Below are 24,836 nucleotides of genomic sequence, written 5' to 3'. Positions count from 1 at the left end.
CCAAACATCCCTATCCCTAACATCCCTATCCCAAACATCCCTATTCCTATCATCCCTATCCCGAACATCCCTATCCCGAACATCCCTATCCCTAACATCCCTATCCCGAACGTCCCAATCCTTAACATGAGAGTTTACCCATCATACGCAGCATGAATCTCCAATAAATGTAACTCATTTTACAGCCATATTAATCTCAGGTGCTTCTTGAGACGGTTTTAAATAATGCACACATAAAAGCGCTGAAATATCTGGCGATAATGAGGGCAAGCGATATGAATATAGATCAGCTAATCAATAAGTGACAGCATGTGTGAAGATACATATTCAATAACTAAAACTACATCCAGGTTTTTACACACACGACTTTCTTCAGAGGAACATAAAAGCCAAACAAAGAGAGTGGATTAATTCAGTAAATGGCAGCAGAGCAGATGGTAAGATTTTCAGTGAATAACGACTTAAATTTAGGTCTTTTCCTGATCAAAAGCTTCAGTAACACTTCAGAAGACATGGAGTCGTCAGGACTGATTTTATGTTGCTTTTTGGAGATTGACAGCTGCAGTCACTGTGTTACGAAAGTCATACAGGTTTTGAACAATCTGAGGGTGTGTAAATAATGACAGAATTCTCATTTTTGCCTGAACTATTCCTGTAATGCAGCTCGTCTCGTGTCAAGGCTACAATCAATCGGTGTGCTTCAAAAAAGCAAGAAATCATCAGACTGCAAAAGCTCTCTCAAGGAACAACAGTGTACGGCTGGTACGGCAGCATCTTCTGCCGGTCATTGATGGCGAATATCCAGGAAGGCTTTACAAAGCTCAGATTTCCATTTTCCATCAAAGCCTGTAAAAAAGACAGAACAGAGAGTGAAAAAGATGAAGAGAAAGAACCTTGACGTTTAACAAGCTAGAAAGATTTCACGAATGGCTTCGTGATCTAGAATCGTTATTTCTTTCAAATTCTCATTCTTTTAAAAGCAATGAATGACAAAAGGGATAAGGATGTTAGGGATAGGGATGATGGGGATAGGGATGTTAGGGATGATAAGGATTGGGATGTTAGGGATAGAGATGATAAGGATGTTAGGGATTGGGATGTTAGGGATAGAGATGATAAGGATGTTAAGGATTGGGATGTTAGGGATAGGGATGTTCGGGATGATAGGGATGTTAGGGATAGGGATGTTCGGGATAGGGATGATAAGGATGTTAAGGATTGGGATGTTAGGGATAGAGATGATAAGGATGTTAAGGATTGGGATGTTAGGGATAGAGATGATAAGGATGTTAAGGATTGGGATGTTAGGGATAGGGATGATAAGGATGTTAAGGATTGGGATGTTAGGGATGTTAGGGATAAGGATGATAGGGATGTTAGGGATAGGGATGATAAGGATGTTAAGGATTGGGATGTTAGGGATAGGGATGATAAGGATGTTAAGGATTGGGATGTTAGGGATAGAGATAAGGATGTTAAGGATTGGGATGTTAGGGATAGGGATGATAAGGATGTTAAGGATTGGGATGTTAGGGATAGGGATGTTCGGGATGTTAGGGATAAGGATGATAGGGATGATAAGGATGTTAAGGATTGGGATGTTAGGGATAGAGATGATAAGGATGTTAAGGATTGGGATGTTAGGGATAGGGATGATAAGGATGTTAAGGATTGGGATGTTAGGGATAGGGATGTTCGGGATGTTAGGGATAAGGATGATAGGGATGTTATGGATAGGGATGATAGGATGTTAGGATGATAAGGATTGGGATGTTAGGGATGATAGGGATGTTAAGGATTGGGATGTTAGGGATAGGGATGATAAGGATGTTAAGGATTGGGATGTTAGGGATAGGGATGATAAGGATTGGGATGTTAGGGATGATAGGGATGTTAAGGATTGGGATGTTAGGGATGTTCGGGATAGGGATGATAAGGATGGGGATGTTAGGGATAGGGATGTTCGGGATGATAGGGATTGGGATGTTAGGGATGATAGGGATGTTCGGGATGATAAGGATTGGGATGTTAGGGATAGGGATGTTAGGGATGATAGGGATTGGGATGTTCGGGATAGGGATGATAAGGATGTTAAGGATTGGGATGTTAGGGATAGGGATGTTCGGGATGTTAAGGATAGGGATGTTTGGGATGATAGGGATTGGGATGTTAGGGATGATAGGGATGTTCGGGATATGGATGTTAGGGATGATAGGGATAGAGATGATAAGGATGTTAAGTATTGGGATGTTAGGGATAGGGATGATAAGGATTGGGATGTTAGGGATAGGGATGTTAAGGATAGGGATGTTTGGGATGATAGGGATTGGGATGTTAGGGATGATAGGGATGTTCGGGATAGGGATGATAGGGATAGAGATGATAAGGATGTTAAGGATTGGGATGTTAGGAATAGGGATGATAAGGATTGGGATGTTAGGGATAGGGATGTTCGGGATGATAAGGATTGGGATGTTAGGGATAGGGATGATAGGGATTGGGATGTTAGGGATAGGGATGTTAGGGATAGAGATGATAAGGATGTTAAGGATTGGGATGTTAGGGATGTTCGGGATAGGGATGATAAGGATGTTAAGGATTGGGATGTTAGGGATAGGGATGTTCGGGATGATAGGGATTGGGATGTTAGGGATAGAGATGGTAAGGATGTTAAGGATTGGGATGTTAGGGATAGGGATGATAGGGATGTTAGGGATAGGGATGTTAAGGATTGTGATGTTAGGGATGTTCGGGATAGGGATGATAGGGATGTTCGGGATGATAGGGATAGGGATGTTCGGGATGATAGGGATTGGGATGTTAGGGATGATTGGGATGTTCGGGATAGGGATGATAAGGATGTTAAGGATTGGGATGTTAGGGATAGGGATGTTAGGGATGATAGGGATGTTAGGGATAGGGATGATAGGGATGTTAGGGATAGGGATGTTCGGGATGATAGGGATGTTAGGGATAGGGATGTTAGGGATGTTCGGGATAGGGATGATAAGGATGTTAAGGATTGGGATGTTAGGGATAGGGATGTTCAGGATGATAGGGATTGGGATGTTAGGGATGATAGGGATGTTAGGATAGGGATGATAGGGATGTTAGGGATAGAGATGATAAGGATGTTAAGGATTGGGATGTTAGGGATAGGGATGATAAGGATGTTAAGGATTGGGATGTTAGGGATAGGGATGTTCGGGATGTTAGGGATGATAGGGATGTTAAGGATTGGGATGTTAGGGAGAGGGATGTTAGGGATAATAGGGATGTTAGGGATAGGGATTCAAGGGATGATAGGGATTGGGATGTTAGGGATAGGGATGATAGGGATGTTAGGGATAGAGATGATAAGGATGTTAATGATTGGGATGTTAGGGATGTTCGGGATAGGGATGATAAGGATGTTAAGGATTGGGATGTTAGGGATAGGGATGTTCGGGATGATAGGGATTGGGATGTTAGGGATAGAGATGATAAGGATGTTAAGGATTGGGATGTTAGGGATAGGGATGTTCGGGATGTTAGGGATAGGGATGATAGGGATGTTAGGGATAGGGATGTTAGGGATGATAAGGATGTTAAGGATTGTGATGTTAGGGATGTTCGGGATAGGGATGATAGGGATGTTCGGGATGATAGGGGTTGGGATGTTAGGGATGATTGGGATGTTCGGGATAGGGATGTTCGGGATGATAGGGATTGGGATGTTAGGGATGATTGGGATGTTCGGGATAGGGATGATAAGGATGTTAAGGATTGGGATGTTAGGGATAGGGATGTTAGGGATAGGGATGATAGGGATGTTCGGGATGATAGGGATGTTAAGGATTGGGATGTTCGGGATAGGGATGATAAGGATGTTAAGGATTGGGATGTTAGGGATAGGGATGTTCGGGATGATAGGGATTGGGATGTTAGGGATGATAGGGATGTTAGGGATAGGGATGACAGGGATGTTAGGGATAGAGATGATAAGGATGTTAAGGATTGGGATGTTCGGGATGATAGGGATTGGGATGTTAGGGATGATAGGGATGTTAGGGATAGGGATGACAGGGATGTTAGGGATAGAGATGATAAGGATGTTAAGGATTGGGATGTTAGGGATAGGGATGTTCGGGATGATAGGGATTGGGATGTTAGGGATGATAGGGATGTTAGGGATAGAGATGATAAGGATGTTAAGGATTGGGATGTTAGGGATAGGGATGATAAGGATGTTAGGGATAGGGATGTTAGGGATGTTAAGGATTGGGATGTTAGGGATAATAGGGATGTTAGGGATAGGGATTCAAGGGATGTTAGGGATAGGGATGTTCAGGATAGGGATGTTAGGAGAGGGATGTTAGGAGAGGGATGTTAAGGATAGTGATGTTAGGGATAGGGATTCAAGGGATGTTAGGGATAGGGATGTTAGGGAGAGGGATTCAAGGGATGTTAGGGATAGGGATGTTAGGGAGAGGGATATTCGGGATAGGGATGTTCGGGAGAGGGAAGTTAAGGATAGGGATTCAAGGGATGATAGGGAGAGGGATGTTCGGGATAGGGATGTTAGGGAAAGGGATGTTCGGGATAGGGATGTTAGGGATAGGGATTCAAGGGATGTTAGGGATTCAAGGGATGTTAGGGACAGGGATAGGGAAGTTAAGGATAGGGATGTTCGGGATAGGGAAGTTAAGGATAGGGATGTTTGGGATAGGGAAGTTAAGGATAGGGATAGGGATGTTCGGGATAGGGAAGTTAAGGATAGGGACGATAGGGATGTTCGGGATAGGGATGTTCGGGATAGGGATGTTAGGGATAGGGATGTTAGGGATCCCTAGACACTGCTCTGTGTGGATGAATGCAAAAGTAGTTTTGAAAGGAAAGCCACTCACATCCTCAAATGTTTCGTCCCATCCCTGACTGGTGACGACAAACTGGACCTTCTCACTCATGTAGTCTTCAACCGCTCTGAGAGGGATAATCAAACATATCAGAGCATTTGATTGGTCATGCTGCACCAACAGTACATCCTCTCAAATGCTGCCAACGCTCGTGCCATTTCATATCAGATTACACATCGGATGCCACATGCGCATATTAAAGTGGTTAGTGCACCTGAAAATTCTCTCATCATTTACTCATCCTCATGCCATCTCAGACATGTATGACTTTATTTCATCTGCAGAACACGACTGAAGATTTTTAGAAGTATATTTCAGGTCTGTAGGTCCATACAATGCAAGTGAATGGTGACCAGAACTTTGAAGCTACAAAAAGCACAAAAAGGCAGCATATAAGTAATCCATAAATTTCCAGTGGTTTAATCCATGTCTTCAGTAGTGATATGATAAGTGTGGGTGAGAAAAATATCAATGTTTATGTCTTTTTTTTTTTTACTATAAATATACATTTTCACTTTCACATTTTTCTTCTTTTGTTTTTGTCAATTCGCATTCTTTGTGCGTATCGCCCCTACTGGCCAGGGAGGAGAATTTATAGTAAAAAAGGACTTAAATCTTAAATTTAAATCTTAAATTGATCTGTTTCTCACCCACACCTATCATATCACTTCTGAAGACATGGATTAAACCACTGGAGTCATGTGGATTACTTATATGCTGCCTTTATGTGCTTTTTCTAGCTTCAAAGTTCTGGTCACCAGCCACTTGCATTGTATGACCAAAAGAGCTGAAATATTCTTCTAAAAATGATAATGTGTGTACAGAAGAAAGAAAGTCACACACTTTTGGGATATCATGAGCATGAGTAAATGATGAACTGTCCCTTTAATAGGCGCATATCAAGAGTGTTTTATAGAGTTTATTCGGAAAATTTGTTTCCATTGCAGTTTATGCAAATGTGTTCTTAGCGATTAGAAAATGTCTCCACCTCAAGTGAGCTTTTTATGCACATTTTAGAGATTTTTTTCGCATCTTGGCATTTTCATCCAGCAGTTTTTATGTGATACCCCCATAATATGCATATAAATAGGTGATTGGAATCCCCGCTTCTGAATATGTGTCTCTCTTTTACCCATTGAAGGCGACGATGTAGCGCTGAAGTTGCCTTTTCTGGTGGTCGGGGAACTTGCCGTAGAGATAGAAGAACTTTCCTGTTAAAAAGTCTGAAAGACAAGAGACTCGGTGAACACGCGATAGAAACGTGAGACCTGCACGTCCAGGTGAAACAGGGTGGTGAGTCAGACCTGGCAGTTCAGGGATGGGTTTATCCTCCTCTTCCTCGGCGTCCGTGTTCTCATCAGTAGAGCCGCCGTACGGATCTTCATCTTTCACTTCGCCGGCGCTTTCCCTCGTTGCTTTTTTCTTCCTGCTCTCCATCTGCACCCTGAAACAATAGGGCGTTAAAAAACCCTTTAGAAACTTTCCTGAATTTGTGTAAAACTGGGGGGTATGAGAACGTTAATTAACGGATAATGTTGATGTGTTGGGAATGTGTTGACAGCGTCTGAACGCTCGTTACCTGTTTAGCTCATCTTCAGTGTCCATACCGGACTCGTCATCTCCTGCTAAATACAGAAGTATAAGAACATTTACATTATTGTATTTTCATTTTATATTCCTATATAACGATAGATATACATCACTACGTAGTTATTCTAGCAGTATTTTGCTCTTATGGAAAGAAATTGATACTTTTATTCAGGAAAGTGGCATTCAAATGATCACAATGTATCATCAGGACATTAATAATGTGAACAAAGACTTAAACTACTTCAAAGAGTTCATGACAGCTCTGCATATCCTTGTTATTACTCCGGTGACCTTTCACCCCACACTTCCTGTAGCACTTGACCTTTCACCCCACACTTCCTGTAGCACTTGACCTTTCATCCCACACTTCCCGTAGCACTTGACCTTTCGCCCCCCGCACTTCCTGTAGCACTTGACCTTTCATCCCACACTTCCCGTAGCACTTGACCTTTCGCCCCCCGCACTTCCTGTAGCACTTGACCTTTCGCCCCACACTTCCTGTAGCACTTGACCTTTCATCCCACACTTCCTGTAGCACTTGACCTTTCGCCCCACACTTCCTGTAGCACTTGACCTTTCACCCCGCACTTCCCGTAACACTTGACCTTTCACCCCACACTTCCCGTAACACTTGCCCTTTCATCCCACACTTCCTGTAACACTTGCCCTTTCATCCCACACTTCCCGTAGCACTTGACCTTTTCCCCCGCACTTCCCGTAGCACTTGACCTTTTGCCCCGCACTTCCTGTGGCACTTGACCTTTCGCCCCACACTTCCTGTGGCACTTGACCTTTCGCCCCACACTTCCCGTGGCACTTACCATAGATGTGTCTGTCTTGTCGGGCACTTCTCACGTGACTTGTTTAGCGCGTTACCAAGGAGACGTAGCACATGGAGACTCATGCTACTCTCCACGATCCACACACAACTCACCACACGCCCCATTGAGAGCGAGAACCACTAATCACCACCACGAGGAGGTTACCACATGTGACTCTACCCTCCCTAGCAACCGGCCAATTTGGTTGCTAAGGAGACCTGTCTGGAGTCACTCAGCAGACCCTGGATTCAAACTCACGACTCCAGGTGTGATAGTCAGCGTCAATACTCGCTGAGTTACCCAGACCCCCGATATTGCATTTTTAAAACATTTAAAACACTTCACCTGGGCCTTCTTCATCTGTTGATCCTCCATACTCATCTTCCTCTGTCTTGATCGGCTGTTTCTTTGGGGTCACCTGCTTCTTTTCTGGAGTTTTCTAGGGAAGGATGCAGAAAAACTGGTTACGCAATTCTTTATGCGAGTCAGGCTGCATGATGCGTGTCAGGAAGTCAAACCTGGGGAGGCTGTCTCCACGGCAACAGCAGGCTCCACCAAGGTTACGCCGCTTTTTTTACTCATGGCTAATTAAGCGGACACAAGCTCAGGACGTGATTCTTGAGAAACGATAAAGAAAAAAAAAAGCAATTACCACAATCTCTGGTTCCTCGTCGCTCTCGTCCGGTTCTGCCTCACTCTCCGAACTGGACTCGGCTCCGTCCATGAGATACCTGGAAAATGAGAACGAGGTTCCAGGGAAAGTTAACAGCATTAAGGCTTGTAGTTCCTTCTGCCACACATGTGCTTTATTAAACTGTGCAGGAAGACAATAATCCATCAGTGACTGTGCTTGAGTCACTTTATCAACGTCTGCTGCCGCTGAATGTGGGACTGAAGCTGGGAGAAATATTGAGGAGCGATCCTGGAATATTCTGGAGATTGGGAAGTATGTTTCCTCAAGCTTCCTTCAGTTGTCCTCGAGTTGCATCACAGGACCTCTTATTACCGATATTAAATAACTATTTTCCTGGCACGGTTAGCCCAAATATTTGCAATACATCAAATGTTTTGTTTCTGTATAAAAATGAAAACTAACTAAATGTGATAAACAGCCAAATCAAGAAATAAACGACTCTGCATTACAATACATGATGTTCTAGATTTATAGAATAAGAATTTAGAGGGCCAATAATAAAAAATGTGTGTGTATTTGTTTGTGTGTATGTGTGAGTGTGTGTTTGTGTAAGTGAGTGTGTGTATGTAAGTGTGTGTGAGTGTACGTGCATGTGTGTTTGTGCATATGTGTGTGCGTGTACGTGTGTGTGTGTGTGCATGCATGTGTGTGTGTACGTGCATGTGTTTGTGCATATGTGTGTGCGTGCACGTGTGTGAGTGCACGCGTGAGTGTACGTCCATGTGTGTATGTGCATGTGTGTGCGTGCATGTGAGTGTACGTCCATGTGTGTATGTGCATGTGTGTGAGTGTACGTGCATGTGTTTGTGCATATGTGTGTGCGTGCACGTGTGTGAGTGCACGTGTGAGTGTACGTCCATGTGTGTATGTGCATGTGTGTGCGTGCATGTGAGTGTACGTGCATGTGTGTTTGTGCATATGTGTGTGTATGTGCATGTGTGTGTGTGTGTATGTGCATGAGTGTACGTGCGTGTGTGTGTACGTGCATGTGTGTTTGTGCATGTGTGTGTACGTGCATGTGTGTTTGTGCATGTGTGTGTGTATGTGCATGTGTGTGTGTGCATGTGTGTGAGTGTACGTGCACGTGTGTTTGTGCATATGTGTGTACGTGCATGTGTGTTTGTGCATGTGTGTGTACGTGCATGTGTGTTTGTGCGTGTGTGTGTACGTGCATGTGTGTTTGTGCATGTGTGTGTACGTGCATGTGTGTTTGTGCATGTGTGTGTGTATGTGTGTGTGTGCATGTGTGTGAGTGTACGTGCACGTGTGTTTGTGCATATGTGTGTGTATGTGCATGTGTGTGTGTGTGCATGTGTTTGTGCATATGTGTGTGTGTATGTGCATGAGTGTACGTGCATGTGTGTGGGTGTACGTCCATGTGTGTATGTGCATGTGTGTGCGTGCATGTGTGTGCGTGCATGTGAATGTACGTGCATGTGTGTTTGTGCATATGTGTGTATGTGCATGTGTGTGTACGTGCATGTGTGTGTGTGTATGTGCATGTGTGTGTGTGCATGTGTGTGAGTGTACGTGCATGTGTGTGAGTGTACGTGCATGTGTGTGAGTGCATGTGTGTGAGTGTACGTGCATGTGTGTTTGTGCATGTGTGAGTGTACGTGTGTTTGTGCATATGTGTGTGTGTGTATGTGCATGTGTGTGCATGTGTTTGTGCATATGTGTGTGTATGTGCATGTGTGTGCGTGCATGTGTGTTTGTGCATGTGTGTGTGTGTGTATGTGCATGTGTGCATGTGTGTGAGTGTACGTGCAAGTGTTTGTGCATATGTGTGTGTATGTGCATGTGTGTGTGTGTGCATGTGTTTGTGCATGTGCATGAGTGTATGTGCATGTGTGTTTGTGTGTATGTGCATGTGTGTGAGTGTACGTGCATGTGTGTTTGTGCATATGTGTGATATGTGCATGAGTGTTTGTGTGTATGTGCATGTGTGTGAGTGCATGTGTGTGAGTGTACGTGCATGTGTGTTTGTGCATGTGAGTGTACGTGTGTTTGTGCATATGTGTGTTTGTGCATATGTGTGTGTGTTTGTGCATATGTGTGTGTATGTGCATGTGTGTGCGTGCATGTGTACGTGCATGTGTGTTTGTGCATGTGTGTGTGTGTGTATGTGCATGTGTGCATGTGTGTGAGTGTACGTGCAAGTGTTTGTGCATATGTGTGTGTATGTGCATGTGTGTGTGTGCATGTGTTTGTGCATGTGTGTATGTGCATGAGTGTATGTGCATGTGTGTTTGTGTGTATGTGCATGTGTGTGAGTGTACGTGCATGTGTGTTTGTGCATATGTGTGTGTATGTGCATGAGTGTTTGTGTGTATGTGCATGTGTGTGAGTGCATGTGTGTGAGTGTACGTGCATGTGTGTTTGTGCATGTGTGTGAGTGTACGTGTGAGTGTACGTGTGTTTGTGCATATGTGTGTGTGTGTATGTGCATGCGTGTTTGTGCATATGTGTGTGTGTTTGTGCATATGTGTGTGTATGTGCATGTGTACGTGCATGTGTGTTTGTGCATGTGTGTGTGTGTGTATGTGCATGTGTGCATGTGTGTGAGTGTACGTGCAAGTGTTTGTGCATATGTGTGTGTATGTGCACGTGTGTGTGTGCATGAGTGTATGTGTGTATGTGCATGTGTGTATGTGCATGAGTGTATGTGTGTATGTGCATGAGTGTATGTGTGTATGTGCATGTGTGTTTGTGCATGTGTGTGAGTGTACGTGTGTTTGTGCATGTGTATGTGCATGTTTGTGAGTGCATGTGTGTGAGTGCATGTGTGTGAGTGCATGTGTGTGAGTGTACGTGCATACGTGCATGTGTGTTTGTGCATGTGTGTACGTGCATGTGCGTGAGTGCACATGCATGTGTGTTTGTGCATATGTGTGTGTGCGTATGTATGTGCATGTGTGTGAGTGTATGTACATGTGTGTTTGTGCATATGTGTGTGTGCATGTGCATGTGTGTGAATGTGTGTGTGCGCATGTGCATGTGTGTGAGTGTACGTGCATGTGTGTTTGTGCATATGTGTGTGTGTGTGTATGTGCATGTGTGTGAGTGTACGTGCACGTGTGTTTGTGCATATGTGTGTGTATGTGTGTTTGTGCATATGTGTGTGTGTGTGTGTATGTGCATGTGTGCGAGTGTACATGCATGTGTGTTTGTGCATGTGCGTACGTGCATGTGTGTTTGTGCATGTGTGTGTGTGTGTATGTGCATGTGTGTGAGTGCATGTGTGTGAGTGTACGTGCATGTGTGTTTGTGCATGTGTGTTTGTGCATGTGTGTGAGTGCATGTGTGTGAGTGTACGTGCATGTGTGTTTGTGCATGTGTGTTTGTGCATATGTGTATGTGCATGTGTGTGAGTGCGTGTGAGTGCATGTGTGTACGTGCATGTGCGTGAGTGTACGTGCATGTGCGTGTGCATGTGTGTGTGTATGTGCATGTGTGTATGTGCATGTGTGTGAGTGTACATGCATGTGTGTTTGTGCATATGTGTGTATGTGTACGTGCATGTGTGTACGTGCATGTGTGTTTGTGCATATGTGTGTGTGTATGTGCATGTGTGTACGTGCATGTGTGTTTGTGCATATGTGTATGTGCATGTGCGTGAGTGCATGTGCGTGAGTGCACGTGTGTGTGTGTACGTGCGTGTGTGTACGTGCATGTGCGTGAGTGTGCGTGCATGTGTGTGTGTTTGTGCATGCATGTGTGCGCGTGTGGCATGTGCGTAGACAGATACCCCCTCCTCATCTTCAAAGGAAGTGGGACCTTTAATTACCCATGACAGATGCAGCTTTTAAATACAGAATAAATAATCTGAGGTGGGCACTCGAAGAGGACATGAAAACACCAGTCGAGACCAGACGACTGCTAAACACAACACACACACACACACACACACACACACACACACACACTGAATCATTAGGGCTGGATGATTCAAAACTGTATATGGATTTGCTCCAAATCATTGCAACATTAACAACGTGAAATCATCACAAATACACCGCGAGTATTCAATATATGGGCCAGCTCTATCACATTCACTAGATGATAAATAAAGCCAATCATATATTTTAATGGCAGTAAAACTTAGAGATGGCCGTTTACTTTCTTGTGTGTGTGAAACATTCATTTTTACCTTGAAATGTGTGTCGTGCGTGCATCAGTTCTCACGTGCCAACATGATTGACAGCTGGTGATACCCAGCCCGAGTGTACATGTGGCTTTACACTCCCAAATAAATAATCCACAATTATTATTATTTTATAGATTTTTTTCTCTTCAGTGTGGAACGCCCAATTCCCAATTGCCTCAATCCGGGTGTTGGAGGACGAATCTCAGTTGCCTCCGCATCTGAGACCGTCAATCCGCGCATCTTATCATGTGACTTGAGCGCGTTACCGTGGAGACATAGCGCATGAGGAGACTTCACGCTATTCTCCGCAGCATCCACGCACAACTCGCCACACGCCCCACCGAGAGCGAGAACCACATTATAGTGACCACGAGGAGGTTACCCCATGTGACTCTACCCTCCCTAGCAACCGGGCCAATTTGGTTGTTAAGGAGACCTGACTGGAGTCACTCCAGCACGCCCTGGATTCAAACTCACGACTCCAGCGGTGATAGTCAGCGTCAATACTCGCTGAGATACCAGACCCCACCTAATAATCGACAATTATGATTTTTTTTGTAGGGCTTCACGATTATGACGAAACTCATAATTGCCGATTATTTCCTTTGATATTGTAATTTTGCATTTGTTACATTTATTAATGACTATAATAATGCATGACATATTCGTGCATCAAAACAACTTCCTGAATTGCTTTAATATTTTAAGTGCATGTAAAACAAAAAGCGTTTTTCACATTTTAAATCAACGGTGCGCGATATCACATAGACCGCGAGTATTAATGATATGCATAAAACTAGTTTATATGCATCAGATTTGCCTCGGCATTCATGCACACAACGCACAAACAATATGATGTCATTAGAAAATGTTGTGAGTACACATAATGATGGAATTGTAATCTCGATTTCTTTCCATTAATTGTGCAGACGTACATTTCTGAGACACTTTCCACCACACAAGCAATTATCACATGTTAAATTAAGTCCAGCTCTACACTTTCTGCTTTACCAAATTCATCAAATGGGTTGTGAGCCGTGTTTGTTTTTGGCTATAAATAAATACATTTTATGGATTTTGGAAAGGAAATAAATGGCAATATTGTTTGAACAGAATCCTCACCGTCTGTGTGAAATCTTCTCTTTTCGTTTGTGGCAGTCCAGTACCCACTGTTTACTGACGATTGTGCCACCAGCCGCTTTCACTTGACTGTATTTGGGCGTGTTGGCAAACGCACAGCTGCAGGAGACAAAAACACCAATTTCATCTAAACAACAACAACAACTTCAAGCTTCTCTAATACTTCATATTGTGCGACAAGCAGCACAAAATCTAAATAATAAGAAATGTTATTTTGCATGAAGAAAATAAATAAAAATATATATATTTTTACACACAAACACACGCGCACAAAGACGCACACACAAACACGCACACATGCACACATAAACACATAAATAATGCACACACACACACAAACACGCACAAGGGCAGGCACACACACACACGAACGCACAAGTGCACGCAAAAACACAAACACATAAATAATGCACAAACAGACACACAAACACAAGCACACGCTCAAACTCACACACACGCATAGACACACAAACAAGAACAGATGCACAAACACAGACACAAATGCACACACAAACACCCTCCCCCCCACACACAAACAGGTACAAATAAACACACACAGAGAGACACACACACACACAAACAAAGACACAAACACACAAAGACACAAACACATTAATTATATTAAAATGAAATATTATAAGAGAACCACTAATCACCACCACGAGGAGGTTACCCCATGTGAATCTACCCTCCTTAGCAACCAAGCCAATGTGGTTGCTAAGGAGACCTGACTGGAGTCACTCAGCACGCCCTGAATTCAAACTCGTGACTCCAGGTGTGACAGTCAGCGTCAATACTCGCTGAGATACCCAGACCCCCCACCCACACATTCTGGACAGGTTTCATGATGGTCATCGTGCTGTAATGGACACTAAAGCTTCAGTCCGTACATGAGGTGTGTGCAGTCTGGAGTCCAGTCGGGTCGGTATCGTGCTCCCATGGCCAGCGCTTTATCCCTCAGATCTGCACGGAACGGGTTCTGAAAGCCACTCAGGACAAACACAACTCCCTCCATGATGCGGTTTACAGGCACCGGTTCTGTAGATTTGGGCTTGGCTTTGGGTTTTGCCTCCGGTTTGGACTTTGGAGTCTCTCTCTTCTTCTCTGCACTCTTCTGTGCTGGAGACACTGGAACACATTTGAGGGTTGAGTAGAAATGAGCAATAGATGTTTTAATCTATTCCGCACACATTGTGTTCTGGGTTCAACACGAGTCAAGTTTAAAAAGTTGCTTAAATCTGCATTTTTACATTACGTCGTCATGGCAACGGAGTTGTATAATGGTCTATATCTTCACACAGATGTGGTTATTAAGTGATTTAATGACAGTAAAATCATGTTAACACACATATTGTTTATGTCTTGTGTTTATACTTGTGAAACAGTATTTTAATGTTGACAGATTAAACCCCATTGACTTGCATTGGAAGTGTCACACTGGAACATTCTCTAATATGAAACAGCCCAACAACAGCTCGCTTTACGATACAGCCAATCAATTCACACGTGTTTTGGTGTTCATCAAACAATCGTTGCGTTACCGTTGGTGCTGGATGTTGGAGTTGTGCTGGTTCTTGCTTTAGTTTTCGGGGTGGCGGAGTTTGGTTCAGCGGAGCTGGATTTTTTGGGTGGGGGACCCGCAGCATCCAGACGGTCTTTACTGAACTCAAACTTCCTCTTCACAGGAGCCTGTCAAACACACAACGGGAAGTACATCACATTTACATTCATGCATTTGAACCGAACCAGCAACCTTCTGATTACCAGTTTAGTGTTTTAGCCCACTGCGCCACCACCACTCCACATTAGGACGCTCTAGAGACACCGTGTGGGGCGTGTGGTGAGTCGTGCGTGGATGCCGCGGAGAATAGCGTGAAGACTCCACAAGCGCTACGTCTCCGTGGTAATTTGCTCAATAAGCCACGTGATAAGATGCAGGAATTGACGGTCTCAGACACGGAGGCAACCCTCCCGTACTCACCCTGCGAGGAGTGATTTACTCAAATGGTCCAAATGAGTTGGGCTATTAGTATGCATGTGTGTGTGTGTGTGTGGAGAGGAATTGTGGGTCTGGTGTACCTGCTGTGAGCTGCTGCTGGAAGGTGACTGTGTGGACGATCCGTCAGACTTCAGAGCAGCAGCGGCGTAACTCAACCTGTCATTCTGAGGAGACACTGGACAAACAGACAGATGTATTATTCTTTGACATCATTACAACATTTACTTTACAGGTCATCTGCGTCAAGCATGCAGGTACACAGACATCATGACTCTACACTGCAAATCTTAAAAATGTATTATTGCCATTTGAAATACAGCTGAAGTTTGTGGATAACATCATTATGTACCCTTCAGTCCTGTGCTGGTCTTAGCAGAACTGTCTCTGTTGAAGAACAGACTGCCGGGCTGCACACCGGATCCAGAGGACGGGGACTCGTCTTTTACACGGAACTGGCCCAGTTTAGTCAGTTTCTGTCAGACACAGAGAGTGAACAGATCTTTGAGAACTCCTGCGGTCAGACAGCGGCACATTAAACATGAGCGGTGGAGGTGTGACACTCACAGGCGGAGTCGAGACAGGAACATCGCTGCTGTCTGGAGGCGAGTGGAACTTTATAAAGGTGACTCCATATGCTATTGTCTAAACACAGGCACACAAACATGCACAAACACATGTAAAAACACACACATGCACAAACAAGCGCATGCACATACAAACACGCGCGCATGCACAAACACGCACAAATACACAAACATGCACGCAGACACAAACACGTACCCACACACACACACAAACACGCACGCACACATGCACAAACACATGTAAAAAAACACACACATGCACAAACACGCACGCACACATGCACATACAAACACGCGCACACACAAACATGCACCAACACAAATGCGCACAAATACACACATGCACACAAACACACACGCATACACACAAACATGCATGCACACACACACACAAACATGCACACAAACATGCACACACACGCACAAACACAAGTAAAAACACACACGCATGCACAAACATGCGCACACACATGCACATACAAATACGCGCACAAGCACAAACACGCGCCCACACAAATGCGCACAAACACGCACACATACACAAACATGCAACCACAAACATCCACCCACACAAACACGCATGCACACACACACAAACATGTACACAAACATGCACACACACACACAAACATGCACACAAACATACAAACGCGTACATACGCACAAACACGCGCACACACAAATGCGCACACACACAAACACACATATAGAGAATAAGAGTTAGTTACTTAGTTCACACACAATAGACACTCACAGTAAATACTGTATTTGATTTACATTTTTAAATAAAAAATGTTTTCTATTTGAATAAAATATATTTTTACATTTAAAAAGTAATCAGTGATATAAAATGCATTTTTAAAATAAAGTATTTTAGCTAACACTTTACAATAAGCCCCATTCGTTAACATTCATTAATGCATTACGTTTCATAAACAAATATTTCTTTATTAATCTTTGCTAATGTTAGCTAATAAAATGTAATTGTTCATTGTCAGTTCATAGTGCAATAACTAACGTTAATACAACTTTACATTTTAAAAATGCCTGAGTATATGTTGAAATTAACATTAAGATTAATAAATGCTGTAAAAGTATTGTTCATCGATAGTTCATGTCAACTGTTATAGTTAACTAATGTAACATTACCGTAAAGTGTTACGCTAATTGAAATAAACTGCTGTAATTAACATCATTGCTTTATATGCGTGTCATATCCAAACGCGCTCATTTAAACATGCAAACTGAAGATTTTCTATTTAGAAAGACTGAAATGTGTCTGTTCCTCGCACAAAAGCTCCCGAATCATTTAAGACGACATGGATTATTTTGCCTCAGTCATACGGACTAGACGTTTATATTTTTTATTTAATGCTTTTTTTGTTTGGTAATTAATTTTTTTAATTTAATGCTTTTTTCGTTTGGTAATTAATTTTTTTAATTTAACGCTTTTTTCGTTTGGTAATTAATTTTTTTAATTTAATGCTTTTTTTGTTAATTAATTTTTTTAATTTAATGCTTTTTTCATTTGGTAATTCATTTTTTTAATTTAATGCTTTTTTTGTTTATTAATTAATTTTTTTTATTTAATGCTTTTTTCATTTGGTAATACATTTTTTTTATTTAATGCTTTTTTTGTTTATTAATACATTTTTTTAATTTAATGCTTTTTTTGTTTATTAATTAATTTTTTTAATTTAATGCTTTTTTCGTTTGGTAATTAATTTTTTTAATTTAATGCTTTTTTCGTTTGGTAATTAATTTTTTTAATTTAATGCTTTTTTCGTTTGGTAATTAATTTTTTTAATTTAATGCTCTTTTCATTTGGTAATTAATTTTTTTAATTTAATGCTTTTTTCGTTTGGTAATTAATTTTTTTAATTTAATGCTTTTTTCGTTTGGTAATTAATTTTTTTAATTTAATGCTTTTTTCGTTTGGTATAGGGCTGGGACAACGCGTCGACGTCATCGATGACGTCGACAAAAAAATACGTTGACGCAAAATATGCGCGTCAATTCGTCAGACCCAAAACAAAGATGGCGGCGCCGGAGAGTAGTGCAAGGCACTTGTTTAATGCTTTTTTGTTTGGTAATATTTAATTTTATTTAATACAGAGAATATATCCGTTTTTATCGATTAATCAGAGCCGATAGTTGTTTTTTTTAACTATTGAATATGGTCAAAAATCAACACCGATAGTCACCGAAAACGCATATTTTTTTGGGGACATTTTATTTTGGGGGGTTGAGGGGAGTCCAACTTCTTAAAGTAATGTTAGAAAAATAAGTGCTCAGAAGAGGTTTTTGTTCATGTTAAAAATGTAAAAAAAAAAAAAAAAACATTACTATGATGCAGACAGAGAGGCTAGAAAAATAAATAAAATCCCAGACGCAGTTTATTCTGCAACCAATATTCCAATAATAACCAGAAATATGAAGATTTGGTGCATAAAGCAGGACTTTTAACTATACACTGGGGGACTTTTATTATGAAATGATGGACACTTGGCTCCGTTCTAATGCTCTATATTTAATTAGTTACCAAATAAAGCTATTTACAGCCTACATATTCACCAGATGAAGGGATTCGTATATATACACATCATATTTTATTTCAATTCTAGAGGTCACAGTTATACTGTAGAAATAATCCGTTTTAACGGTAGAATCTTCCAGCGCCGACCGAAGAGGAAAATTATAATTTTTTAAATCTATTGCCGGGGGGGTCTGAGTATCTCAGCAAGTATTGACGCTGACTATCACACCTGGAGTCGTGAGTTTGAATCCAGGGTGTGCTGAGTGACTCCAGTCAAGTCTCCTTAGCAACCAAATTGGCCCGGTTGCTAGGGAGGGTAGAGTCACATGGGGTAACCAAATTGACCCGGTTGCTAGGGAGGGTAGAGTCACATGGGGTAACCAAATTCACCCGGTTGCTAGGGAGGGTGAAGTCACATGGGGTAACCTCCTCGTGGTCGCTATAATGTGGTTCTCGCTCTCGGTGGGGCGTGTGGTGAGTTGTGCGTGGATGCCGCGGAGAATAGCGTGAAGCCTCCACACGTGCTACGTCTCCACGGTAACACACTCAACAAGTCACGTGATAAAATGTGCGGATTGACGGTCTCAGACGCGGAGGCAACTGAGATTCGTCCTCCAGCACCACGAGATGTATTAATGCTAATACTGTGTTGTAGCGTTAATACTGTGATACATTGTAGAAGATTCTAAGAGCGAATATTTTGTTTCCCTTGTGTGTTTGCACAGATATTTCAAAATAAGAGTCCCCGGTATATTTCAAGCTTGATTATAGTCCTGTGTTATGCATCAAATATTTTATTGAAGTTGTTTGGAGGATTGTGGTTGCATAATAAACTGCACCTGGGGTTTATTTCATTTGGGAGTGTTGTTGCCTCTGTGTCTGCGCCCGTCACAGTAACAAATGACTAACCCCCAGCAGCTTAGTTATCATGCATGCAAAAGAGCTGAAAACATAATCTCCTTTTATGTTTCACAGACACAAATAAACATGAGTTTGGAACATCATGAGGGTGAGTAAATGATGACGGAATTTTTATTGATGTTATTAAATGACGTTTACCTTGCTGTAAGGCTGCGTGCACACAATCTTCACACAGTCCCATTTGTCCTGTGCCGCGGCCTTCACCAGCTGGTTTTGACTGAAGAATCGAACTCTGTTTGTGTTTGTGCCGTTTCGACTCTCTGTAGGTGACATGAACGACGAGGTGACTAGCAACACCTACAACAGACGCAAACATCAACAGTTCAACAAATGCACTGGATACATCAGCTTACAAATAATGCATCACTGAGATTTACATGTACCTCAAAATCCTGATCTTTCACTGATGCGGAGTGACCCACAAGGACCTCAATGAAAGCAGAGCCTTCATTTCCAATGTCGATACTGTGAATCTGCTCTTCCTTATCAAACTAGACACACAAGAGATCAACATTTAATAACGTTACTGCAAATGTGATTTTAAAAGCACAGTCACATTCAAACGGCGTTTTATGGATAATAATGGCGTGCGTGATGACGTCATGACTAAAAAAACACTTTGTCGCATCAGTTTTGGTTTAGCGCAACAGAAATCTGTCCTGAAGCCGTTTCCATTCAGAAATGTGTTTATCACTAATTCACCTCCAGATGTGCCGAATTTTATCCTCTGAAGTTTGGGAATATTCATTGAAATTAATCAGATTACAGTCATTTTAATTAACAAATAAAAGCAATCGGAAGAGGAGGAGTTGCAATCAAAAATGAACATTTCATCTAATCATCATCATCATCATCATCATCATCATCACAACTGCATCATGTCCCGAATATTTCTCCAGTATATTTTTTATTTAATGCTTTTTTATTTTTGTAATAATTACTTTTTTTATTTAATGCTTGTAAAACAGTTAAAGGATGGGCAAGGAGGAGGCGTGAACCGGCTTGTCAACATAAATAATTATTTAATTAAACTCAAACCAAAACCATAAACACACACACACATGACGGACATGCCCGTAATTCTCTCTCTCTCGAACCGTCGTCACCGGCCGCCTTTATCCCTCACGCGCCTCATCAGGCCGATTGGGGACCGGGCGCGCGATATTCCGACCCGGCCCCGCCCCCCTCCGCTCCACAATGCTTTTTTCATTTGGTAATAATTTTTTATTTAATACTTTTTCGTTTGTTCATTTTTTTTTATTATTTAATGCTTTTTTTTGTTTAGTAATAATAAAAAATATTTAATGCTTTTTTTGTTTGGTAATTTTTATTTTTTATTTTAATGCTTTTTTAGTTTAGTAATGCGTTGTTCATTCGGAAATTATTTTTTATTTAATACTTTTTCGTTTGTTCATTTTTTTAATGTAATGCTTTTTTCGTTTGGAAATTGTTTTTTATTTAATACAGAGAATATTGGCAGCATTTTTTCAAAAGTAAAACTACACAATAATTTAATAGAATTGGGCTGTAAGTGTTCCAAAAAAAAAATAAAAAGCACTCTGAAGCTCTAAAAATGGTTTGTGGGATAATTCTGTGACTGTCGTCTATTATTGTGAATGGTGTGGAAAAGAAACTTTAATAAATAAAGGATGGATACTGCGATTAAATTAATCACAAACAGTGTTCATTCATTTGTTCATTCATGACCGGTGCATGATACGAGATATTTGTGTTGCACTCCTGGAAGTGTCCCGTGTGCAGATCGGCTCTATATGCCGTAAAGATCAATCCATAATCACGTACAATAAATCAGCTTTCAATACTGTCGTCATGGAAACACAGGCTAACGACTGGGGCATAATATAGTCATATGACACTACATTTTTGCCTTAATGCCAATTTTATCGACAAAGTGTTTCCAAACCAGTTTTTCGCAACATTTGATGTATCGACATAAAATATAATGTCGACATTTGTGACATTTTAGTGATAATGTGCGTTTCCATCAGCTTTATTATGATGCGCTAAAATGTTTTTCCGCAAAAAATCCTTGGATGGAAACGTATTTAATGTTGTTCCCACTAGAAAAGGTCATGCAGTAATAAAACGGACATACTTGAAGAATCACTGAAACTTGTTTCTCTCCGGGTCTTGCAGCTTTCCATTTCCTGTAAGTGTCAGAGGTCAGGAGGTTATCCGCCTTGTGAGTCTGTAACAAATATGATTTCACATATTAACCGAGCGTATGTGGGCAAAGCTCAAACACATGATCCACATAACTGATACTTACATTGTCCTCACTGCTGCAGGACACCACATGCTTGAGCTTAATTTCTGGCATGTTCTTCCAATGACACACTCGTCTCTGATGTCATAAAAACACTGTAAAACAACGGCTAGAATTAATAACATTTAAAAATATCAATTAAAGGGACAGTTCACCCAAGAATGAAAATCCTCTCATCATTTACTCACCCTCATGCAGGCCACAAATGAAGATTTGTAGAAGAATATTTCAGCTCTGTCGGTCCATACAAAGCAAGTGAATGGTTACCAGAACTTTGAAGCCTCAAAAAGCAAATAAAGGCAGCATAAAAGTAATCCACATGACTCTAGTGGTTTAAAGGCCAAGTATACACACACATACACACACATACACTCACTCACTCACTCACTCTCTCTCACACACACACACATACAATACACACACACACACTCACTCACTCACTCACTCATCACTCACTCACTCACTCACTCACTCACTCACTCTCTCTCACACACACACACACACACTCTCTCTCTCTCACACATCTCTCTCTCTCTCACACACACACACACACTCTCTCTCTCTCTCTCACACACACATACACACACTGACGCTCTCTCTCTCACACACACACACACTCCTCTCGCTCACACACACACATCAGCACACTCATCTCTCTCAACAGCAATAGTACATATACACACACACTCTCTCTACGATCACACATAAACAGTCACACACACACACACAATACACACACATTCAGTCACACACACACACTCTCTCTCTCACACAAACACGCATACACACTCACTCTCTCTCACACACAAACACACACAATACACACACATTCAGTCACACACACACACATCTCTCACACACACGCACACACTCTCTCTCTCTCTCACACAAACACACAATACACACACATTCAGTCACACACACACACACTCTCTCTCTCACACACAACACGCATACACACACACACACACACACACACTCTCTCTCTACACATACACAAACAGGCATACACACACACACACACTCTCAGCCTCTCTCACACACACACACACTCTCACACACACACACACACAAACACGCATACACACTCTCTCTCTCTCTCACACACACACACTCTCTCTCACACAAACACGCATACACACACACACACACACACAATACACACACATACAGTCACACACACACACTCTCTCTCTCTCTCTCTACACATACACACATATACAGTCACACACACGCACTCTCTCTCTCTCTCTCACACACACACACACAAACAGGCATACACACACACACTCTCTCTCTCTCTCTCACACACACTCTCTCTCTCTCTCTCTCACACACACACACACACACTCTCTCTCTCTCTCTCTCACTCACACACCAAAGTATACTTTGGGCGTCCGCATTGCGGATGGCTCCAAATTGCATCATCAGCACAGCAGCGTGTCCGCCTAAATTTTCTTGACCCGCTGAGCATGTCGCTGAAGCATGCACCTGCCACTGACTGTACTAAGAGAGTATCACAAAGAAGTTTCAGTGGGCAGGCGTCAAACGTGTTTGCATACGCTCGCGGTCAGAAGAGTAGACTCACGAAGGCAACGTGGTTGACCATACACAATATACCTGGACCTTAATCCATGTCTTCAGAAGTGATCAATCGGTATTGGTTGAGAACAGACCAACTTGACATCAGCAGTCTCCATGGTGATCATGATTTCAAGCTCGATTACTCTTCTTAGCTGCATCTATCGCTCTGGGCATACGTCAACTTGTACAGTGTACTCTCACCCAAACTCGATTATATAGGAGTCGTATGGACTACTTTTATGCTGCCTTTATGTGCTTTCTGAAGCTTCAAAGTTCTGGTCACCATTCACCTGCATTGTATGGACCGACAGAGCTGAAATTACATCTTCTACAGTGTAATTAGATTACTGTACTACTAATTACTCTGTCTGAAAAGTAATTGCATTGCTTAAAACCAGTGTTGGGTGTAATGCATTTCCAAGTAATTAATTACTGTAATTAAATTACTTTTTCATTGAAAAAAGTAAAGTATGTTTTCTAGTAATTGAATTACAGTTACTTCTGATGTAATTGGGTAAAACACTTTATAGACTGTAGACCAATTCTATATAAAACAATTGTGAATTTAAAATAGAAATTTAACATCTAATGTTTAATTGTATGTTTTCTTATTTAACGCTGCCCCTTTAATTTTTTTGGCCAGTTCATGAATAATTTATTTGATTTTATTTGATTTATCTGAAAGAATTAAAAGAACAGTTTCATGTCTATCCTTGTATTTTTCATCTGGTAGTGGTTGATCAGGTTTTAGAAAGTAATTAGTAATAAGTAATGCAACTACTTTTCAGACAGAGTAATTAGTAAAGTAATCTAATTACACTGTAGAAGATGTACTTAGTAATTTATAACTTTTTAGAGTAACTTACCCAACACTGTTTATCACTAATTACTTTCTTAAACTCGATCAACCAAGACCAGATGAAAAATACAAGGATAGACATGAAACTGTTCTTTTAACTCTTTAAAATAAATCTAATTAATTATTCATGAACTGGCCAAAGAATTTAAAGGGCCAGCGTTAAATTAGAAAACCTATATTTTAACATTAGACATTAAATTACCATTTGAAATGCACTATTGTTTTATATAGAATTGTTCTATAGTCTATACAGCATTTAACGCAATTATATCAGAAGTAACTGTAATTAAATTACTGAAACATTAAGAGTAATCCCTTTAGTAATATAATTACAGTAATTAATGACTCAGTAATGCATTACACCCAACACTGATAATAACACATGATTACATATTGTATCTGATGTAACATCAATATATATATATATATATATATATATATATATATATATATATATATATATATATATAGTATGATATATTAGTATAATATTAAACATCAGTGAGTAGTTGAGTTAGCATGAGCTCTACAGCTGCTTTAGACACACTGTTTCACAGGATAACAATAGAACTGATATAAAGCGGTTATACACGAACCGCAAAAGAACTAAAAACATTCATAATTTAATTTAATAAAGTAAGACAACTGTACCGAAGTCCAAACACGCTGCCGGTTCTGGTAAGCTCAATTGTTTAGGTAAATAGTATGTACGACGATCGTTTGCCGCGCACCAAGAATGCAAACAACGGATGACGTCACTTCCGCTTGCTTGAGTTTTT

The 24,836-nt window shown here is 41.3% G+C and overlaps 1 protein-coding gene and 1 long non-coding RNA gene across 3 annotated transcripts; both read right to left on the bottom strand.

Annotated features, from left to right (window-relative positions):
• Nucleotides 1-24,836, bottom strand: xrcc1 (X-ray repair complementing defective repair in Chinese hamster cells 1). Of its 2 annotated transcripts, none has more exons than XM_052147135.1 (18): nucleotides 24,709-24,836; nucleotides 21,618-21,709; nucleotides 21,444-21,536; nucleotides 19,711-19,818; nucleotides 19,466-19,624; nucleotides 15,851-15,928; nucleotides 15,636-15,759; nucleotides 15,367-15,461; nucleotides 14,829-14,976; nucleotides 14,178-14,415; nucleotides 13,270-13,386; nucleotides 7,959-8,037; nucleotides 7,652-7,745; nucleotides 6,475-6,520; nucleotides 6,200-6,339; nucleotides 6,028-6,118; nucleotides 4,887-4,962; nucleotides 1-846 (listed from the first exon to the last, which is right to left on the bottom strand). In XM_052147135.1, exons 2-18 carry the CDS (start codon nucleotides 21,666-21,668, stop codon nucleotides 739-741), a joined length of 1,845 nt encoding a protein of 614 aa, XP_052003095.1. In that variant the 5' UTR covers nucleotides 21,669-21,709; nucleotides 24,709-24,836; the 3' UTR covers nucleotides 1-738. The 2 variants fall into 2 exon arrangements, with proteins under 2 accessions (XP_052003095.1, XP_052003096.1); XM_052147136.1 differs by having other exon boundaries at nucleotides 6,475-6,517.
• On the bottom strand, nucleotides 6,635-7,307 carry LOC127658080 (uncharacterized). Its single transcript, XR_007972357.1, has 3 exons — nucleotides 7,215-7,307; nucleotides 6,967-7,183; nucleotides 6,635-6,838 (listed from the first exon to the last, which is right to left on the bottom strand). It is a non-coding gene; the product is annotated as an uncharacterized LOC127658080 (long non-coding RNA).

The sequence above is a fragment of the Xyrauchen texanus genome, chromosome 17 (assembly GCF_025860055.1).
Source record: "Xyrauchen texanus isolate HMW12.3.18 chromosome 17, RBS_HiC_50CHRs, whole genome shotgun sequence".
NCBI lineage: Eukaryota > Metazoa > Chordata > Actinopteri > Cypriniformes > Catostomidae > Xyrauchen > Xyrauchen texanus.
Note: the sequence above shows the minus strand (reverse complement) of the source record. Positions and strands in the feature narration are given on the sequence as shown.